Genomic DNA, 23,003 nt, shown 5'->3' on the forward strand with positions numbered 1-23,003 from the left:
GGAGTGCTTTCCTCCTAGTGTAATTAATTCAAGACATTGGCATGTTCCTTCATGTGTCTCCACCACTGCTGTTGATCATTCCTAAACCCCTCACTAACAACAAGGGTGGGCCCAAGTCCATTGTTCGTGTTCCAAGGTGTCTGTCTTGAACGAGGGATTAGGGGATTATCCCTCATTACCTATTGATTGACCACAAAGGAAGAGCCGGAGTCCTTCATGTGAGCATGTGTGATATGTAAACACATCACATCACATGCCTATCCTGGTTCAGGAGATCACATGAAAACATTCCAGGTTTGCGCATAATGCAGACACATTTGGCAGCATGTTACACACACAAGCAGTCACAATATTCACATACAACAGGGTCTTCAAACTGGACCATGTCCTGCAGAGCTGAGAAAGACCAGTTCACTGAAACAATATTATAAGAGCACTGCAGTGCTCTTATAATATTGTCTGAGTGAACTGAACTTTTCAGAAGGTACACTGACAAACAATGATACAGATCTCCATTTCTATCCAGAAAACGAGAGCCTGTCAGTAAATGAGTATGTTGGACTCCTTTGACCTTTGAGCTGGGGAGTGAGGGCAGAGGAATTCCCTGGGGTGGTCACAGCAGAGGAGGGCACAGGGTGGGAAACCTGGCACCCACAATAGGAAGCGAGACACAGGCACAGTGGGAGATAGACGGAAGGCTTGCTTGCATCTTGTCCCACTAGGCACATGTCTGTCTCTCTCTCTCTCTCTCTCTCTCTCTCTCTATCTCTCTCTCTCTGTCTCTCACACACACACACACACACACACACACACACACACACACACACACACACACACACACACACACGGTTTAGTTAAAAATCCTATAGCCTCATGGACTTCTGCTTTTGCCTGTAGGTTGCAAGTTATAGCCTGTTGTACATTGTTAGGACCTGTATCGGTGTGTGTGTGTGTGTGTGTGTGTGCGTGTGTGTGTGTGTGTGTGTGTGTGTGTGTGTGTGTGTGTGTGTGTGTGTGTGTGTGTGTGTGTGTGTGTGTGTGTGTGTGTGTGTGTGTGTGTGTGTGTGTGTGTGTGTGTGTGTGTGTGTGTGTGTGTGTGTGTGTGTGTGTGTGTGTGTTCGTGCACGTGTGTGTGTGAAAAAGAACCAATACTGGGAGATAAAATAAATGGGCCTATCTATATGCCTGAATAGTGATCAGCCAACCCCTACATTATCCATTAGAGCCCACTTGCATCATTGCTTTGGACTCTGCACAGTCATCTTCCAAACAAAGACAGCTCTGATAGGATACTTATGGTTCGAAGTGTTATCGCAGGGAAAGACCACCCCACCTATCTCATTACCAAGATAGAGGAGAAAACGTCATTACGGGGACATTGATCCACTCTCACCCTACTTTCATCGACTGAGTCACCCCTCTCTCCTTCCGACTCACTCAACCACTGATATGGGCTGTCCCACTGTTTCACAAACAGTGGGTCGGGACCCATCTTTGGGTTGCGCACCAATTTTTCCGTTTCCTACATTTAAAAAAATAAATTATTTCAAAAGATTTTAAAAAGTTTAAACAAAAAAAAATACAACTTTTCATCAATCAAAAACATTTCCAACGTTTTTCAAAAGTATTTCATAAATAAAAATCTAAACATTTCCATAAAAAAAAAAAAAAAAACATTTAAGAAGTAGTGAAAATAGCAGATCTACAAGCTCACGGCAGTGTGAAGCTTCGCCTTGTAAGCTTGTAGATCTACTATTTCACCAGTTTGATTACTGGGCAAACGTCTAATTTCTCTTTTGGGTCTTGAGCTAAAAAGTTTGGGAACCACTGCATGGGCTATCCCATCCTAATCCCCCCCCCCCCCCCCGCCCCTCCCTCCCCTGGCACAGTCAGCAGCACCTCAATAAAATACATTCACAACTTTCCTAAGACACGAGCGCGCGCACAGCAGTACTACTCTACGCAAGAGGGGAATTGGGGTCGCCCTGTTTCCCAGAATAACGAAAAGAGTTCTAGCATCTTCCTCTTTTCTATTTCCTCCTCCCGTCATTTGTCCTTTTGACTTGTTTGGAAGTTGTTTGGAGGTAGTAGCCTAGTAAAAAAAGAAAGAAGGAGTTTCTGTTGTAGGCTACAGGTTTAGGCAATCAATAAAACAACCGCGCGTAAAGTCGCAACAAAAAACATGGTGACCAGTGCGTGCGCGTCGTCGGCGGTGGTGCTCTGCGTTTTAACATGGTGTCACTGCACAGTGGCCGAGCTCTCCTTCTCCTCCAACGTCTCTCTGGACAACGAGGTCCAGTCCAGCTTCATCCAGCGGCGGCTGCGGAGCCAGGAGCGCCGGGAGATGCAGCGGGAGATCCTGTCCATCCTGGGGCTGCCGCACCGGCCCAGGCCGACGCACGACCATCACACCAAGAACAACGCGGCGCCCATGTTCATGTTGGACCTGTACAACACGATCAACACGCACGGAGAGCCGCTGGGATATTCTTATTACAAGCCTCTCATTACTACGACCCAGGCGCCAGCACCGATGGTGGCGGCCCTCACCCCCCAGGATAGCCGCTTCCTCCAGGACGCAGATATGGTGATGAGCTTCGTCAATCTCGGTATGTCTCTCTCCAGTTATTTCCTAAATCAGTGGTTTCTCAAACTTTTTCGTGCCAATTAAGGACCCCCAAAATTATGATGTATTTCTGGCCCATCAGAAAATATGTTTTTGCCAGGGACCCTCAGAAGCAAAGATTTGAGTTAAAAATGTTTGCTTTAAAAAATATATATAGAAAGATTTGTGCAAATTTTCAGGATTTTTCAAAAATAGCGTGACATGCAATGAGCTTGTAGATCTGCTATTTTTGAATAGCCAAAGTATAAAATAAAAGTTTAAGTGGTTAAAATGAAAGTTAAAGTGGTTAAAATGATTGTGAGGCTATATTAACTAATTTCGCCGGGGACCCCCTGGAAACTCCCCAAGGACCCCTGGGGGTCCCCAGATCCCACTTTGAGAACCAATGTCCTAGCCTAAATCACTCGAATGCTTGATGGTTCAAACACTATAACCTACTGTGTGGCTTGTGTAAGACCAAATGTTTATGATAATTACAAACATTTTTGTTAATATTTTCATATCAGACAGAAGGTGCACAAATTAGTCATGCAAAATGCATTAGGACTCCCCTTAAACTTAAACAAAAAAGTGTGTTTAGCAAGAGATGAGAATATTAAGTGACACACAACATCCTCTATGCTGCAAAGAGGTCAGACAAGGTGAGGCAGCCTATTCCCCTCCCTCTGGACCCAACCTGCAGGGAACTCAGGCAACTCTAAAGCAGTGGTTCTCAAACTTTTTCATGTCAAGGACCCCCAAAATGATATGTATCTGGCTGCGGACCCCCATCTCAAATATTTTGTTCCAGGGACCCCCAGAAGCAAAGATTTGAGCTTATAAATATGTATTTTCAAAGGTTTGCACAAATGTTCACGATTTTTCAAAAATAGCAGATCTACAAGCTCATAGCGTGGCACTTGGTGCCGCGCTATGAGCTTGTATATCTGCTATTTTTGAATAGCCAAAGTATAAAAGGTCATAATTATTGTGATGCTATATTAACACATTTTGCTGGGTACCCCCTGGACCCCCCTCAAGTAGGCCTACCCCTGGGGGTCCCCGGACCCCACTTTGAGAACCAATGCTTTAAAGTGACTGCAATATAAAATATGTAAAATAATAGAAAAAAAAATCTGCCGACTGATTTCCAGATTATTCGATTAAAATGTGCAATTTATTTAGACCATAAAATGAAGATAAATGCTCATTACAAGTTAGGTTCTGAACCATACAACTTCTTAATATGTTTACTGGCAGTAAACATAACATTTGCTACTAAGGGGTGGTCAGGGACCAACCCTCCATCATTGTGTCTGTGGGGTGCATGTGGTGACATTGTTTTGCCGTTGTGTATGTGTGTGTGTGTGTGTGTGTGTGTGTGTGTGTGTGTGTGTGTGTATGAAAATGGGAGGAAAGGCTATGATAGGATGGTGAATGTTGTTGCTTTTTGTCAATTATGTTTGCACAGGGTCAGAATGAGAACACAAATCAGGGCTGGAATGTAAATGACAGCGGCCCCCATGCCTGTCCAAATGGACATTACAATATAAAGTATTTAGTGCAGATCAGGCCAAAACATGACATCCAGCGGATCAGTCAGTTTATGAAAGGAGGCTCATTCAAACTTGACAATTCTGAGAAATTCCCAAGTGTTTTTTTCCCAGCATGAGGTTTTTATTATTATTTTGTACAATTTGCAGCATGCTGGGGAAACATCAGTTTAAAAGTTTGTTTCAACCTGTCTATAAAAAAAGTTTTCCGGGAAAAACTACAGACATCTGTAGGATTGCTGGACTACTGAAACATGTTCAGAAAAAAGGTAATAATTGGGCATTTCTTGCCAGTCCTGCCCTCCGCTGGAGCTTTACGCAGCAGGACCTCATCCCAGTGCTAAACAGGGCTAATAACACTAATACATTCCTCAGTTTTAATTTAATTCTTGTCTTGCCATCGATTGTAAAAAATTGTCAATTAACACTGAGGATTTAACTATGTAGTGAGTTAGGCTACCTGTATTAAGTTTCAGTGTCAACGTTTTTAGTGTCTCCTTGTTTGTTGCCGGGGTCTACAGCACTAATGCTAACAAAGTGCATCAGATGAAGTGTTTGTGTCTCTGTGATGTTGGAGCTTTCAGACACAAGAGGCTTTCAGGTCACTTTCTCTTTTCCTTGAAATCGAGCTGTCCTGCATTCCGAGTTATAAATGTTATGACAACATGCCTATATCCGATTTCCCCAGAATCCCTTCAAAGCCCTGGGAGAGAGGCTTTAGTATGGCTTTGTTTCGCATGGCTAGGATTTGGATGGACATTTTTGAACCCCTAGGGAGTGGATGACAAGTTTTGACTAAGATTGGGACTCTCAGACAAACATCCAAACACATTTAATTGCTGAATGAATCCCTGTGTGTGTGTGTGTGTGCGTGTGTGTGTGTGTGTGTGTGTGTGTGTGTGTGTGTGTGTGTGTGTGTGTGTGTGTGTGTGTGTGTGTGTGCGCGCGAGAGCGGGCGCATGTGTGTGTGTGTGCGCGCGTGCGTGCGTGCACATGTATGTGTGTGTGTGTTATGGAGGGTGTGAATCAAAGCGTCATACTCATAGGTGGGATTCAGGGGTCTTCTGCATTTAAAAAGGGCAAATCCTGCTTTTGTTTCCTTTGGAGATGTTGCTGTGGCTCTGATATCACTATGGTGAAACAGTAGACGGCCTGGTGCCTGCAGCTCTGATCCGGATGTGGGGTTTTATCCAAAAGCAACCCTCCTCTCTTCCGTACCGGCCTCCTCCTCCTCCTGCCTTCAGGCTTGGAGGAAGGTTACAGGTCATTTTCAATATGAAGGCTGTTCATCCCAGAGATGTGTCTCAATTTGACCTTTCACCTTACTCTCTGTGTGTGTTTATGGGAGTGCAATTGAAGACCATAATTAAAATTAAAAAACACGATAGACCATTTAAGGAAAAAAGTAATACCATAATGAGTGTGGTATAAATCCAAATCTTTTGTAGTTATTATTATATATACGTATACATAAAAGTAACAACTTTAAATAGACAGCATTTTAACTTAAACTTTTAAGGTTGAGGTTTGGAATAGTCACTTGTGAAAATCCTTAATAGGCTTATGTGGTTCTGCGTCTGAAAGGTTCAATATGGAAAGGGGGGGGGGGAGGTTATGAAGGGAGACACCCTGAGAGGATATTGTTCCCCCGTCAAGTGGGGGTCTCTCACCATCGTGTTGGAGTCAGTCTAACTTGGTGGTCTCCAGAGTGAGGGCTTCAAGACCAAAATGGATAATGGTATTTCCTCTTCATAGACCACAGCTTCCACTGTGAGGGAGAGCACTGCTCAACTTCTTTCAACCCCAGTGCCCGCACACACACGCACGCTCGCACGCACACACACACACACACGCGCGCACGCACACACACACACACACACACACACACACACACACACACACACACACACACACACACACACACACACACACACACACACACACAGTATATATGTGTATATATATATATATATATATATATATATATATATATATATATATATATATATATATATATATATATATATATATATATATATATATATATATATATATATACACATATATATATATATATATATATATATATATATATATATATATATATATATATATATATATATATATATATATATATATATATATATATATATATATATATATATATATATATATATATATATATATGTATATATAGCCTACATTTGTATGCATTAGAAGTGATAGTAATTTTTCATTAGACTTGCTTTCCTAGCTTTCCTCATTTCACATTCACTTAAGCATTAAAGGGACAATTGGCGTTTTATGTCATGCATGGTTCCCGTCATGTAGTCTTTTATTTTTATTTTTTTGCAAATGGAGTTTCTTGGGAGTTTTTCATCAGTCATTGGTTGCTTGGAGGTATAAAGTCTACACACACATGTACACACCCACATTATGCTGACATTGGGTGCGTTCGGAAATGAGCACCGGGAGCGCACTCACACATTAGTTTGTATCAGTGCTATATATCCGAACGCACCCAGTATGTCTGAATCTCAAACCATAAGTTCTATTCCCATTGTGATATGTTCTTCTCACGCCTAATTCATGGCTTGGTGAATAAGTGCAGTGTGACAAAAATGATGCATAATATATAAATGAATAAATTACCAACTATTATTATGTGACTTGGACTATCCCACATTATGTAGCTTTAAACTTTTGATAATAAATTCATAGAGTGAATGTAGTCCCCATAATGTAAAACCCACAGGCTCAATTTAGTCTGTAATCCGGGTCCTTTTACGATCTCAGAGTTAAAGTGACACTTTTTTTGTTGTCCATTTCTGACTTTAAAACATACACTGACTTTACAGATCTATCAATCTTTGTTCTGTGGCTGTCCGGCAAGTGAGCTAAACTCTGTTTGGACCTGCTGTAGTTATACAGCACAAGGTCTTGCCTTCGGGAACACACCAATAGAGCGTTCTGCTATTTTCTTACTTTTTAGTTTTGTACTATATTGAGCCTAAATCAGGCTTCAGGCTCAGTACCTTCCTATCTCTCGTTGCTTTTCATTGGATAATGTATCTCTTCAGTGGTTATTGTTTATGGAAGGTTTGCGTTCACTGTGCATATTGAGCCTACTTGAGTCTGAAGTTCAAGCTGCATTGCAAAATCCTCAGTGTCAATTTAACTCTGAGTTTAAAGAATGGACCTGTAAGGTGGTGTAAGAGTTAAACTGATACTTTGAAATTGGATTTTGCAGTGTGGACACTCAGGAACAGGGCTAGTATTGTCATTCTGAGAAGAAACAGGTTGAAATCTCACCGTTTTCTTCCTACAAAGCTGATCTGTAGGCAGCATAAGGAGATCACATTAAGGTTTTTTTTTTTTTACTTCCTCCAGAAAATCTCATTATCCTTCCAATTATTTTTACATCCCCATGTGAAAAGATGTCTTTCTTTTCCCTGTTAAAGCCTCTTATGAAATACTGTCACCCAGTTACTGGCTCTATGACTTTTTCTCTTAAATTAGAAGCTCTGTATTCAGATAGTAATCATTGCTGTGTAGAGTGTTTGTTGTTCAGTAACAGGAGTCTCCCCATCTCTCCAGCTCTTTAGTAAAGAGAAAATATTTTTTTAGGTGGCGTGCGTATTTCATCCAATCAGGAAAGAGTACACGCATCCGCTTAAATTTTATAGTGTTCCAGACAGTTCCAATTTTGTCTGCTCACATTTTTGGTTCATCACTTCCAAATGGTATCCTGAACCGAAAATGTATTTTCTGTTTACTAAAAAGCTGGAGAGACGGGGAGAGTCAAATTTTAACCAGAATCCTATCATTCTATTGTGAGGATGTGTGAAAATATGACTTCCCGATGTGTTTTGTGTGTTGAGAGGCACTGGAAAATCCCCACCAACTGACGTGAAACAACTAGTTTCAGCATGTTTTACAAAAAAGTGGAAAAAAGGAAAAAACAGCTGAATGTTTAAAACTTTTAAATCTTTAAAACTACTGTCTTGCTTACTTATTTTAATGAATAGAACCAATCTGTATGATCGAGTGTGTTAATACATAATACAACTAGCACATCAGCAGTGGTTGGAGGAAGTCTAGCCTTCCATTGACAATGTCAGTAAAGTTATTTGAAGCAGATGGCACACTTTGGGTTGGACACTATGGCCTTCCATCTTTATTGTAGTTCGAACATTGTTGCAATTTCCTCTTTCCTTTGGGAGAGAGACACACAATTGATATAAAACCTACGGAGTGTAACTTCATCCCATTAAAACCGGGAAAGCATCTGTGTCATTTTAGATTTTTGCGTTGGCTATTAAAAAATAGCAGATATACAAGCTCACAGCGCGTCACTTCGTGGCGCACTGCGAGCTTGTACATCTGCCATTTTTGAACATTTTTAAAAAATCTTGAAAGAGTGAGAACTACTGATTTAGAAGGCATTCGTAGAATCGGCCTCAGGTCTTAATGGGTTAAATAGACAGAATAGTCGTTTTTGTTTTTTTAAATAAGAAAATGTAGATGACAAAAAAAACACCCACATTGACTCTGATTGTAAACGTACAGTAGGTTAATGATAGTGCCGTGGATCACGATGTGTGTCCCAGCAGTGCTCAGGAGTACTCTGAAGTGTTGAAATGCCTCCCTGAGGGAAGTTTGCATATCTGAGGTCTGATCTCTGGAGCTAATGGTCCCTAACGTAAACACACCAAGTCCTTACAAGCAATTATTTCTTTCATAAAACGCCCCCCGTTCACTTCCAGCATTTAATTGCGGTTAAACAAATGACTTGCAGGGTTCAGAATGCACTCTTCTTTACGATGAGTGGGCTGTGTGTTTGTGTGCGGTTAGGAGAGAATTTGGAAGAATGTGTGTACTCTTTTGTTTCTCCAAGCAAATGTATACTTGGACAAAAATGATATATTTTCAACTTATAATCCATACCTTTTGTCAAAGCATAAATTAAGTGTGAGAAAGTTGTGGGATTGCCGTGTTAAATTGATTTGTGTGCTGTATGTCGTCGCTGTAGTGTCGGGACTAAAACCTTGTATGTAAAACCGTTACTTTTCAGGAAATTGAAAAAATAACCCGTGTTCCAATGGATCCAGTGTATAATTTTGTCACAATACTTTTGCTAATACTTTTCTTGGTACGATATTTATAAAACAGACACACTTACCGACCTAGAAGTTCACAACGTGTCGCGATGTGACACGTTGTGAGCTTGTAGATCAGCTATTTTCGCTTTTCTGTGACATGTTTGTATGACAAAGTAGGGCCTATAATTTCCCCCAAAACTCAAAAAGTTGAAATATGGAGATACAAGGTTTTTGCCCGACAGCAACGATATGCACATGTGTGCCTGTGCATAAATCTGTGTGTGTGTGTGTGTGTGTGTGTGTGTGTGTGTGTGTGTGTGTGTGTGTGTGTGTGTGTGTGTGTGTGTGTGTGTGTGTGTGTGTGTGTGTGTGTGTGAGTGTCTGTGCTCAATGAGCCACTAACTAAAACAATAGTGGGCCAACATTGAGAAGGCGGGGTGATGTCATGCTGATGTCATGGTCTGTGCCAGTGGGCAGGATGTGTTTAAGGTGGCTAATCGCTGCTCCGCTCCGCACACCGTTTGCGGAGACCTCCTCGGCTGTTTCCAAGGACAAACACTTTGGGCAACGCTGTCAAAACACAATACTGGAAAGCTCCAGGAAACCATCATGGGGTCTGCCTGACCACCATTCTTCTGGAAAGTTTGAGAGTTGCTTCAGGCAGCGTGGAAATCCGAAAGGCCACAGTTGGTGATTTTATTATAATCACCAGACGGGAGGAGACAGTGAAATGAGTGGACAGATAGCTAAATGATCTCAGGGGGCGTGGGGTTGTGGAATTGATGACCATATATACCCGTGGTAGTTAAGTCATGCATTAGTGAGGCTCTCTACCCTTTGTGTGTGTGTGTGTGTGTGTGTGTGTGTGCGTGCGTGCGTGCGTGCGTGCGTGCGTGCGTGCGTGCGTGCGTGCGTGCGTGCGTGCGTGCGTGCGTGCGTGCGTGCGTGCGTGCGTGCGTGCGTGTGTGCTGGAAGCTGGAGTTTCCTATTTTCGACAGGGTGCTTCCGAGATGTGGGCAGAGCAACGTGGATCAGTGAACTGTTTCATTCATTCAGCACATTATAAACCACTGACCAGCAGCAGGCCATCTGATAAGCAGCCTCAATGTTGGCGCACATATACTGTACTGATATCCTCCCTATCAATCAGGAGCAGTAGTATTATTTTTCAGTGTGTGTGTCCACTCAGAAGGCAATGAACCATTTATGAATCACAAACGTTTTGGCTGGATTCTTGTTTTGACAAAATAAACCAAAGCCTCAAACCAACGAAGAGCATCTCACCTCCATCTCTATTAGAACTGATTGAGTGATTGATTGACGTTTTTATTGACAAAAATGCATATACCTGAACATATATTTTTTATATATCTGTTATAAGAATAAAACCCTCTGAAATCAACTAATCCTTCATCTTGGGTTCATATCACACTCTTCCCACTACTCCACCTCTCTCTCTCTTTCATGTCTCTTAGTTGATCAGGATCCTGACCTCATACATCAACAGCATCGAAGGGAGTTCCGCTTTGACTTAGCTCGTATCCCAGAAGGAGAGGCCATTACGGCTGCAGAGTTCCGGATTTACAAGCACCACATCCAGGAACGCTATGAGAACGAGACGTTCAGAGTGGCTGTCTACCAGGTCGTGCAGGAGCCCTCGAACAGGTGAGGCCAGATGATTATATGCAGGCTGTGGTCAAATATCCTAGTGGATAAATGCATGGATTAAATATGTTTTTGATACATGATGATCTTATGTTAGTGAAAGAAATGGTCTGGATAAGCCAAAGGATTTAAATAGGCACCCTGTGTGCTGACATAAGCTTGTCTATGTGTGTACACCTATGTAAAATGCTACTTAGACTGCTGTTTATACACTGACCTGTATGCTTTAGCTGAGTTTGTCTACACAGGGTTACTTCTGCTGATGTTATTTCCAGGTCAGCTTCTCACAGCTCTATAGCAGCAAAGGGTGTTTACATAGACATTAGTGTCAGTGGCAGACACCCAGTCTCCAGTAACCCTTTACACCGTCAATTGTAATGGAACAGAAAACATTCACCCAGGGGCTTGCGTGTATCACATGGAACTCTCCAACCACTAATGACACTCTGGATGCTTATGACGGCTTTCTCGTACATACTATTATATGTGCTTGTCTATCTGTCTGCCTATCTGTGTAATTCTTCTTTAAATGTCAATCTGCCCGCCACTCTCAATGTCTCTGTCTGTTGCTCTGTTGCTCCAAACCACTTCAAGGATTAGCACACCACATTTAAAGACTTAAGAGTAATTTTATTCCGCAACACCTCCTCATTGCATAGACCTCCACCTCGACCTACCATCTCTAGTGGAACGCTCCTGTATTGACAAATGATACAGTTATTTCAATAGATTCTAGTAATATTATGTATTATACATATATTATATTATGTAGATGGTTGCTAATCGTATTATTTAGATAGATGCCAGGTTTAATGTCTACTCGTTATCCTAGTTAATGGTACATTTTTACATTTAGCATCTGCTGAATACCAAAGTGCATTATACAAGTATCTGGTCTTTCTCCTTACCTCCTGCTGTCAACAGTTTGCTTGAGTCTGTTCTAGAAAGCAGATTCAGGGATGGGGTGGGGTGAAACAGTTGAGGATGTGTTCCTTCTGTGACGATGGTGTTAAGGGCAATGCCATTGTCATTTACAAACATGCTCCTCCATGCAGACGAGCAGACGGCTGAACAAAGCTCACTCCCCCCACCCCCATCCGCCACCCCCAGGGTCTGCAACTCAATCTGTAAATGAAGCCATTGTCTGGGAGAGCTGCCCTAAAGCATATACCACCAGTCTAGGAATCCTATCAGTGTTGGAATTTTCATCTGAGATGATAAGAGGGGTTTTAATAAGTGTATTGCTGTTTGAGATTGGCGTCATATCTCTACTTAGGGATTTCCCTTGGCCTCCAGGGTCTAATTGTTTTCAACTACACATAAAGAACATAAAGTACTTGTGATGTATGGGTTTCCTCAACTGTCAGAGCTTATTTTTCACCACATCGGAACCAGTTGATGACTGGATTATTATGCTTCTCTGCTGAATCAACTTGCTTTGTCTCCAGTTAGTGCAGGGTAACCCTAAAGGAAGTTGTACCGAGTTTATCATCCAGAGTTGCAAAGCCAAACCCCCCCCTTGATTAGGGTGACCATATTTTCAAACCCACAAACCGGGACCCTTAAATGAATGTGCACATTCATGCACTCGCACTGCAGTGCACACCCATACCACCCACGACCAATGCACGTGCACATCTATGTGCACCGTAGGCATTACCGTTTCCAGTTGAATTCAGTGGTGCGCACACATTAAAAAATATGCATTGTTCATGTTTTCTGATTGGTTAGGTAATAGTGAGCATGTAGGCCTAAATGAACAGAACGCGCTAAATGTCTATGCAACCGCTGAAAACAACTATTATTGTTTTAATTGTGGCGGAAATCAGGACAATTTTGTTGTGAATGTTTAAAACCGGGACATCTTGGGACTCTGGACGCACAGCTGGAAATCGGGACAATCCCGGGAAAACCGGGACGTCTGGTCACCCTGCCCTTGATGTCAGCACTGACTGACATCAAGGGCAGGGTGACCAGACGTCCCAACAACCTCATGTAGAGCAGTGGTTCTCAACCTTTTCAGTCCACGACCCCCTAAAATAATCATATTTGAACTGGGGACCCCCCCCACCCTGACAAGCACTTGGAATTGTAGGAGTTGAGGCATTACATGTAGTTTGACTCGGTTCCACAGATAAATATTGTGAAAATAGCCGATCTACAAGCTCACAACGCCTCGCAACGCTTGTAGATCAGCTATTTTCAGAACTTTTGCCTCTTTCTTATATTATTTGACGATTTGGCCAATGTTTGACCAGTTTGTTTAGTATAGTTTGTTGATTACAGGCAACAGTTTGACAACCACTGATGTAGAGTTTGATTTAGTTCTCTTACCTGTCCCTCCCCAGTGAAGTGGCACTGTTCCTGTTGGACCAGCGGACCGTTTGGGCCACTGAGGAGGACTGGCTGGTTTTTGACCTGACTGCCACCAGTAACCACTGGCTGGTCAACCCCGACCAGAACCTGGGCCTGCGCCTCGTGCTGGAGAACAACGAGGGTGAGTCACTGTCATGGACCAATCGACACGGGCCAGTTGTTATAACCAAATGCAGAAAGTCCAATGGCCACAGTGTTTGACCACAACAGTGGTTCAACCCATTAAAACCGGGAAAGCATCTGTGTCATTTTAGATTTGAACCACTTTAACCATTATTTTATACTTCGGCTATTCAAAAATAGCAGATATACAAGCACATAGCGCATCACTTTGTGCCGCGCTATGAGCTTGTAGATCTGCAAAAAATGTTGCGTGAAAATGTGTGCAAATCTTTGCTTCTGGGGGTCCCTGGAACAAAATATTTTGAGATGGGGGTCCGCGGCCAAATGCATATCATTTTTGGGGTCCTTTGAGCACCACTGATATAGCAACATGTGTTTTTCAGAAAACCGTTAAGATTTAGAAGACATTCGTAGAATCGGCCTCAGGTCTTAATGGCTTAATACCCCTCACATCCTGTGGTCACAATGAATTTCACATATTGAGCAATTCTTTAAAGGGGTTTGTAACAGAGCTTTCGTTATGATTGTGGTTATGGTGGTCCCATTAGGATGAATAGAACCGTGACAAACCCTGAGGATGCATTCATTGTCATTTCTAAGGGTTGGTTGACAGAAACTCTTGTTCCACCCTCTCTTGTCTCATGTCTCCCCCTGCAGGCCAAAGTGTGAACCCCAGGCTAGTAGGGCTGGGGGGTGGCGGTGGGCCCCAGGACAAGCAGCCCTTCATGGTTGCCTTTTTCAAAGCCACCGAGGTGCGCTTTCGCAGCGTTCGCTCAGCCCATGGCCACAAGGGCCGACACTCCAACCGCTCCAGAACTCAGAAGACTGCTCAAGACGTACTGAAGGCAGTTGAGGCTGCAACAGGTAGGCTAATACCATTTTATTTTTTATTTTAATTAATTAATTTCAAGTGAATTTATTTCACGTGCCCTTACGGAGATCCATTTGCATTACAGTCATGTTTGCATGTTTTTCAATTCCAGATAACCTCAGCAACTCCAAACAGGGGTGTAAAAAGCATGAGCTCTATGTCAGTTTCAGAGATTTGGGATGGCAGGTATATAGAATTCAATATAATTACATTTATAGAGTCATAGTTTCATTTAATTTAAATGAGAAACAGTCCATGATGTGCTGTTATGCTCTTCCTTCTGTCAGGACTGGATCATAGCACCAGAGGGATATGCTGCTTACTACTGCGAAGGAGAGTGTGCCTTCCCTCTCAACTCCTACATGAACGCCACCAATCATGCTATTGTACAGACTCTAGTAAGTGAATGTCTCTGATTTGTTCCCTGGTCAGATATCCAATGTATTTTTAATATCGTTTTTTCTTTTGTTCTATGACATAAATTACACCCGTTTATGTCTCAACTGTGAATCTTGATGCTGATTTTCAGATTTTTATGCTTTTTGTTTTAACTTATATGAATTGCGTATGTGGTAAAAAACTAAACAAAAAGGGTTGATTTGTGTAGATTATCTTGAACAAAACGTGAATATTATGAGCCTTAGTTTGCTGCTGAGCTTAATATTTCTTAAAGTATTCAAAACACAAAGCAAAACCTCCATTGAAATTTTGCAGTGGAAAACCATGGAGGAAGTAACTTCTGCTTGGCCTAACGAAAGACAACAGTAGCACTGTATTTAGGGCTATCATGACATTTTACTAGAAGATGAATTGCGATTAACGGTTTAACTGTGTTTTTGGCATTGAACTTTAGAACAAAAAAAAAATGCATTTCTGTTTGGCTTTTAGCCTTCGAAAACAAAAAATTCACAGGGCAGATATGACAAATAACTTTAATATACAAATAAATTATGACATATTTAATAACTATACTTTCGGAAAATAAATGTATATTTAGAAAATGTCAACATGGAAACGATTATGACGATTGATTATCTCAAATAATTGCCATTAGGCGATTGTGTGATAATCGTAACCTAACTGTATTATGGTATGGAATAAGTTACAGTCTGAATATGGTTGCATTTATCTATGCCATGACCTTCTCCTGCCCCACAGGTGCACTTCATCAACCCAGAGACGGTGCCTAAGCCATGCTGCGCCCCTACCCAGCTCCACGGAATCTCAGTGCTCTACTTTGATGACAGCTCCAATGTGATTCTCAAGAAATACCGCAACATGGTAGTGAGAGCCTGCGGTTGCCACTGATTGACATTTTGTCTCCAATGCGTTGGGGTTGAGAGACTAGAAGTGGGGAAACCTGAGAGAAGAGGACTTCCTGCCTTGTCTAGAAAAAGCTGTTGCCACAGCACCAGCTTTAAGGTAGTGAACTGTGAAACAGGAATCAGGATTACTTTATTGCCAAGTATGTGGTTGACGCCGAACTACATAAAGGGTACATGGACTTTCAGGAATCTTGTGAGCTATGGATAAACTATGCACTGTATACTGTTCATAAAGTACAGTATTTACTACTATCACAAGCTATTCTATAATGTCAAGTCTCCTTATACATTGGACATAGAGATCAACTGGGCACAGGACAACCCCCAGTGCAAGAAAGCATGCCTTCGACACTAGAATTGTACAGTGAGAAGACAATATCAACCTTCTCCTTGCCACAAATGTGTAATATGCCTGTTCAATTGACAAAAATATTTTAGCTTGAATTTGCATGTGCATCCAGCACTTTGAGTAACATATGGGTCCGGGTGGAAGTGTGCATTTGACAATGGATTTCATGGCACATATAACTTTATACATTCATCTTCCTGTTGAAACACTTGAACCTTTCACTGCGCAGTTGGATCAACTCAGGACCCAACAAGAAAAAACAACTTGTTCTCTATTCTCCTATCAACTTCACTGTTACCCTGAGAAGCCCAGGAACATCACATCTGTTATAAGACATCTGGCTGCCTTGGATATCGATGGGGTATGACCGTCTAGAATGTGTGGCAGTGATAGGAGTGGTTGTTGGGTCTAGTTTCCTTGAGGTGTTACAGACATACTATATAGCTGTGAGAGGCCTGTGTTATATATCAGTAATTCTGTCCACAGCAGGTGGCAGGTTGTGCACCTGCGAGCTCATTCTTGATGTCAGAAATCAGACCAAACCTGCAGGTAGGCAAAGGACATATGTTTTGTGTGTGTCAAAAACAAATATGAGCGTCACAATAAATGAATAATAATAATGAAACTGATACTGTTGAAAATGATACTGTTAATATTTTACTGTGTGTAAAAATGTTTTTCTTCTACGCACTAAGAAGTAAATCATGTGCATGATACCAAGTTTAAATGCCTTTATTTATCAACCAACTCAAATGTGTCCCATGGTTGTCTGAATTTCACAAGCGGGCGCTGCCACACTTTGTATCCTACAACAGTAGAAAAGATATTTATAGACACTATAAAAGGCAAAGCAGCATTCTGCTACTTTATACAGCACATAGGGGCATATAGGGACATTCAAACCGACATTCAGTGACAGGCTGTCTTAAACAGAGGTAGAAGAGGTCTGATAGTACATCCTACAAATGTTACCCTTAAATAATCATTTACAGTTCCCTCTAGCTTTGAAAACTAAGTTTAAAATCATGTTGACTATGACTTAGACTAAGACTTTATTGCAGTTAGTGGATATTGCTTATACAATATATATATAAACATATACATATATATGTGTATTTCCAGATACATCTTTTTTGGAAAGAAACTATTTTCTCCCCTTTCAGTTCCCCCCTTTTTATCCCCAATGTAGTTGTCGATGCCAATTCCCTACGTACCCCTGTCGTTACCGAGTTGCCAGCCGCTTCTTTTCAGCTGATTGTGTGGAGTTTCATCGGGAGAGCATAATGCACGTGGGGGTTAATGCTATCTCCCCCAGATCCCTTCCCTGCTGAACAAGTTCCCTTAACAACCATCAAGCAACAAGCTATCGACAAGCAGATGATCCTTTGCCCGGCACCGCTGCCCCGGTCTCTACTGTGGTGGGCAAGTTTTTGTTATGGCTCCCAGACGCCTGAACCCCTTCATTAAAGAGATATATATAATAATAAATACTCTCACACGAAGCTGGAGAGAAGATAGATATGATTAAATCATGACATATTATCAATGCAGGTCGTGGGTAATCTTTTATCTTTCTGTTTAAAGATCCACGTTTCTCCCCTTTTTACCAAACATACTGAGTCTCTAATAGTTGATATTGCCTGACAAAAACGTACATCAATGGCTGTGCATTATGTAAATGATACAAAAGTTTCTCCTGAGAGCCAGTGCCAGTGCCAGTTTCCTAGATGTAATTCCTTTAATACAAGAGAAAACAACAGCAACAGAGAAAGAAACAGACTATCAAGCACAGAAAAAGACAGGCTTTACGAGGTAGAAGTACAGTACAACAGCTCTAGCTTTAATATAATGTTGCTTGGTCCATGTCTGTGGAACAGTAACCTGGTGTTTTCAGCTCAGGGGTTGACCACCGCCCTTTTCTGCCCCCCAGTGGGCAGATGGAGTCGGGTGGAGCTGGCTGAAAAGTTCTGTATATGAGGGCATTGTGGCTTTAGTTTAGAGATTCCCAACACACTCCCTCTTGTGCAGTGGGTCTCAAACTTCAAGGATCTCCATAACTCTCAGAGTTACAGACCCATATGGGTCCATTTGGATCCCCTTGAGAGAGAAGCTGATAAACAGCCAAAAGACACGCACATCCCAGACCTACTCGGCTGGGTGCTGGATCAAAAACAGTAACAGTATTTAAGAATAAAAAATATGCACACTAGTATTGCTGCTCCCAAATGCAAGTTTACTTGTGTAACGTTTGGAGCCACCAGGCTCTTCCTCAGACGATTCATTTGGATCCCCATCATCCCCCCCATACATACCCCACTTAGAATCACCACTCAGTCTAGTGCTTTGAGTGTGGTGTCGGGGCTTTGGGGCACCTTGTGACAGTGGCTGGGGTTAAGGAAATCCATTTGGTGGCACAGGGGTGAGAGCCAAGCAGACGTCCCCCACACTGAGCTGACGGCACTGCAGGCCACACAGCCGGGTTGTCCCCTGAGGACGACAGGACGACCAGCCTTGACCGCGCACGAAGAATGGGTACTCCGCGTACACATCCACCGATTCCTGTATGAATGGAAACGCAGGATAATGTAGATTAGGGCCACAAAAACAATAATCAATGTTGAGCGTAAAACATTAAGACAATAATGTAACTTTTATGAGTAGTTATTTAGTAGTAATGGTATAGAGTAATAGTAAATATTACTTTAATATTACAGTTATTATGTTATGCTTGAAGCCTCACAATGTAACTTTTTTTTATGAATAAAATGTAATTTTGTCCAATCTGTATGGTATGTTAACAGAATATAATTTATTTACAATTGGGGTGGTTGTATTTTGTCTCCCTGCTCTTCTATTGAGACATTTAGATCGTGTCAAAGGTCATGTCTCACCTAGATACAGGATCTGACACAAATTTTTACCTGATGGTCAAGATTAAATTTATCCCCTTGAGCAAGCAGGCATGCTCTATTAGCTCAATGGTAAAAATGTCAGCACTTAAGCAGGAAACCAGGTTCAAATCCGGGGTAGAAGAGGAAAGTTGCATAGTGCTGCTTTAAGTAATAATTACTTAATTCATTAAGTAATGCTTTACTAAATGCTGTGTGTGTGTGTGTGTGTGTGTGTGTGTGTGTGTGTGTGTGTGTGTGTGTGTGTGTGTGTGTGTGTGTGTGTGTGTGTGTGTGTCACCAGGCTCTTACTCAGACGATTCATTTGGAGAGTGTGTGTGTGTGTGTGTGTGTGTGTGTGTGAGAGTGAGTGAGTGAGTGAGTGACTCACTAGTACAATGATAAAAGCAGAGGGGTACTGTATGTGCAAAGGTCTTCTGGAGGGTTTACATAACGTACTATGGATATGAGCTGCGCACATGCATACTATTCTCTCTCTCATCCGTTGTTTCACCTGGGAGTGCTGGTCATGAAGCAGAATCAGCAAGTGTGAGAACGATGCGGAGGCGGCAGAAGGGGAGATGTTCTGCACTGTGCAGCAACTCAGACGGAGTTGCGGACAGGCCAGCGAGCCGAGCAGGAAGTCCTCCGTCTTCAGGTCCTCCACCCTCCTCAGACGCCCGTCTCTCAGCTCAATCAGAGATCCTGCCGCAAAGTGAGGGAGCAGCCAGGGAACAGTGACAGGAGAGGAGGAGGTGTTGGAGGAAGGCGCAGGGGGGTGCTGGGAGAGCAGAACAGGAGGTTCTGCTTCATCCTCTGGCACTCCCGTGGAGTTGAATTCATCATTCAAGGAATCTCCTGAGGATGGTGGGGAGCGCAGTAGAGAACTGCGTCTGGAAAATGGATGCTCGGCAACCCCTGTGGTCGAGTGTTTGTACATCAGTTCACCGTGGCGCCCACGGTCCTCTGTGTACAAATGAGATCGCCTGTGCGTGTTGAAGGAAGCACGGCTTATTGGGCCTGTATGGGAATAGTTGACCTGCTTGTCTCTCCTCTTCATATACGGTCCTCTGTGTCTCCCAATGCTCAGTCTCTCTGTGTTCAAACTCAACTGTTCCCTTAACATTGGTACTTCCCACCTGTGTCTTATACCCGCCCCATAGTCACCCTCAGTCTCTGGGGGGACAGGCTTCAACTTCAACAGGTGTTGGAAATGGTCCGGGTGGATGCCAGGGGGATAATTGGTCCTGCGGTTCCCAGAGAACGGACTGTGGTGGTGGGGACTGTCCCATCCAAAGTACAGGGGGTTCCGTTCTCTCTGTTCTTCCCAGGCACGGTGTTCTCTGAAGGTAGAAAGTGTTTGAGGCTTGGTCCAGTTGGACGTTTGGGTCTGGAGCCAGGGCTGGTAGAGGGCCGGCACTCGTCTAGGTATGGGCTGGAAGAGGCCAGTGTGCGTGGCCTTCAAAGCTTTATGGCTCTTGCAAGGGTATGGTACCTTGAACGTGGCCTCAGGTGACTGCTCCGGCTTTGGGTCCCTGCTTGTGGGCAGGTGGCAGTCCCTGTCTGGGTCCAGCATTAGGTCAGTTGGGATGCTCATTGGTTCACTATCTGTCACTCACACTGACACTTCATTTGCTACTGTGGAGCTTTGTGGGGTTTTTATCACATGACTCAGATCCCGTCATTCTCTCGACAAACATTATGGTTCATCGGTTGTCACAGTCTGAAAAGTAACAAAATGAAAAAGGTTATACAGTATGTATAGTATTTCATAACTTTGGAACATTGTTCTAGTTTCTACCCAGACTGAGTATCCAAACAAGCCTTTTCTCAGTCTATTTCTCTCAGCTCTCTCCCTCCCTCTCTGTTTATATAATCTTAAGAATATATATAGAGCCTTTCTCTCCCCTTCGTATCTGCCATGTGTTCATATGACTTCATATGAGTACAAATACTGTCCATCATCTCTATCTGTTGTGTCTGTGCTCTGTGAGCCACAAGATTATAGTATAGTATAGTGACTGATTATCTCTTGTTGCATGGAGAAAGGTGTCTAGACATTACACAGCACAAACAAATGCAAACAAAGCATATTCTGTCAAGATATACAAAAAAACTAACAAATTACGATTCGTAATTATAATTTCTTTGCCTATTTAACATACTGTAGCACGGCACTCACTGTGTGAGTGTGATTTTGTGACTTGTTTCACCGTACAGTGAGTGTGACTTCTGAGATCGCTACTTCTCGTTCACAGAGCACAGAAGCAGCCATTCATCATGATACGTGTACATTTTTTATCTGCTATTTTATGTTATGTGCATGTGTCATGCCAATCACCAGGAAATGTTCAGTTCTTCCTTAGCCCAGGACCAACCTTTCCACCAAGTTTTGTGCAAATCTGTAGATAACTACTTGAGATATCCTGCTAACATCCAGACAGACATCCAGACAGACAGACATCCAGACAGACAGACAGACAGACAGACAGACAGACAGACAGACAGACGGATAATTGAATGATTGACTAATTACTTGCTCAAAGTCTACGAATGGACTAATACATTTTGGCTCACGAACTCTCAGATTATAAACCCCTCAGCAAACCAGCAGGCCTATTATATTCTCTTACACACACACGCACACACACACACACACACGCACATGCGCACACACACACACACACACACACACACACACACACACACACACACACACACACACACACACACACACACACACACACACACACACACACACACACACACACACACACACACACACACACACACACACACACACACACACACACACACACACACACACACACACACACACACACACATACACACACACACACACACACACACACACAAACAGAGAAAGAGGTGGGTGTGATCCTGCCAAGCACATATCTGAGAAATGACTGTCTGGGGAGGTGAAAGAGCTTCGTTCAATGGCAGTGCTGAGTGCACTGGCACGGTGATGACATAATGTCAGTGCTGGAGATTATCTTTGCATTGAATGGCCATAAAAGCTACTGCTGTTACCTTCCCGGCCCCGCAGCCTCAACCAGTTGGTTTAAATAATGACTGTGGAGACATTTGAATAGGTACATAATACAACTATTTTTATAACTGTGTGTGTGTCTGTGTATTTGCGCGCATGCACAAGGAGACAGACAGAACTCTGTGATTACTGGGACATGACACACAGAGATGATTACAGGCAAACACAGGCAGACAAGAGAATATGTTGATAGACAGATTAATAATAGGAACACAGAGCTCGTTTCAAGTATTGATGCTGAATGACCTTATGTGGTGATCATGACATGCCTCTAATCTATGGAAATGAGGCATACACACAACACTGCTAAGTGTTTTTGGTCTCATCATGATATAGTACAATAAAATGCAATTACAATATTCACTGAGGTCAAGTTTCTTTTTTTCTTTTTTGCATATATACGAACCCACAGCCACAGCACTCACGGCGCACTACTAATTCTATATATAGCACTTTTATGTGAAAACACAAAAGTTAACGTCAAATACAGTCTTGCAGACTTGCAAATTGTTCTTGTATGAATAATATTTTGTGTCTTTTTCTTTCTTTCTTTTTTACATTTTGGTAGAGTAAAGGTGTTGCACTATTATCACATTGCGTTCTTCCTACACAGACTGTTACATATAATGCATTCTAATCATTAGACATTCACTAAACAAAACACAATCATGGACATTACACTTTTCCTGGAAACAGAGAAAATGTTTGAATGCTGAGCACTGAACTGCATGGTAGATGAACAAAGACTAACAAACTGGAATTTCCACCATTCTGGACTTGCATGATCCTTGTCTGTACATCCACCGCCAGCCCACTCACCCAAACCCTGTCATCCATACATCCATCCATTCAAAAATAGCAATAATTGCCAAGTCTACAAGGCAAGCTCCCAATGATCGGCTATTTTCGCTATTCGTGAAATAGTGGCTAAGAATGTGTGGTAGTCCTACCCACCTGTCTAGCCTGTATGTCCTCCCCAGGGCTGGTAGATGATGCAGGGTTCCTCAGCAGGACATGACACAACATAGCAGAGTCAATGGAAGCATCCAAGCTCAATAGACTGTCTAGTCAGTCAC

The 23,003-nt window shown here is 42.5% G+C and overlaps 2 protein-coding genes across 2 annotated transcripts; one reads left to right on the forward strand and one right to left on the reverse strand.

Annotated features, from left to right (window-relative positions):
• Positions 1–1,974: 1,974 nt before the first annotated feature.
• Positions 1,975–16,517, forward strand: LOC308080418 (bone morphogenetic protein 7-like). The gene is made up of 7 exons (XM_080422279.1): positions 1,975–2,609; positions 10,736–10,925; positions 13,274–13,422; positions 14,082–14,288; positions 14,408–14,481; positions 14,583–14,693; positions 15,454–16,517. The coding sequence occupies exons 1-7, from the start codon at positions 2,183–2,185 to the stop codon at positions 15,601–15,603; spliced, it is 1,308 nt and encodes a 435-aa protein (XP_080278405.1). The 5' UTR covers positions 1,975–2,182; the 3' UTR covers positions 15,604–16,517.
• A 1,217-nt stretch (positions 16,518–17,734) lies between these two features.
• Positions 17,735–23,003, reverse strand: LOC308080425 (uncharacterized protein). Its single transcript, XM_080422289.1, has 3 exons — positions 22,882–23,003; positions 19,372–20,580; positions 17,735–18,528 (listed from the first exon to the last, which is right to left on the reverse strand). The coding sequence occupies exons 2-3, from the start codon at positions 20,452–20,454 to the stop codon at positions 18,361–18,363; spliced, it is 1,251 nt and encodes a 416-aa protein (XP_080278415.1). The 5' UTR covers positions 20,455–20,580; positions 22,882–23,003; the 3' UTR covers positions 17,735–18,360.

This window comes from Gymnoscopelus braueri, assembly GCF_963280865.1.
Source record: "Gymnoscopelus braueri genome assembly, chromosome: 3".
In the NCBI taxonomy this organism is placed as follows: Eukaryota; Metazoa; Chordata; class Actinopteri; order Myctophiformes; family Myctophidae; genus Gymnoscopelus; species Gymnoscopelus braueri.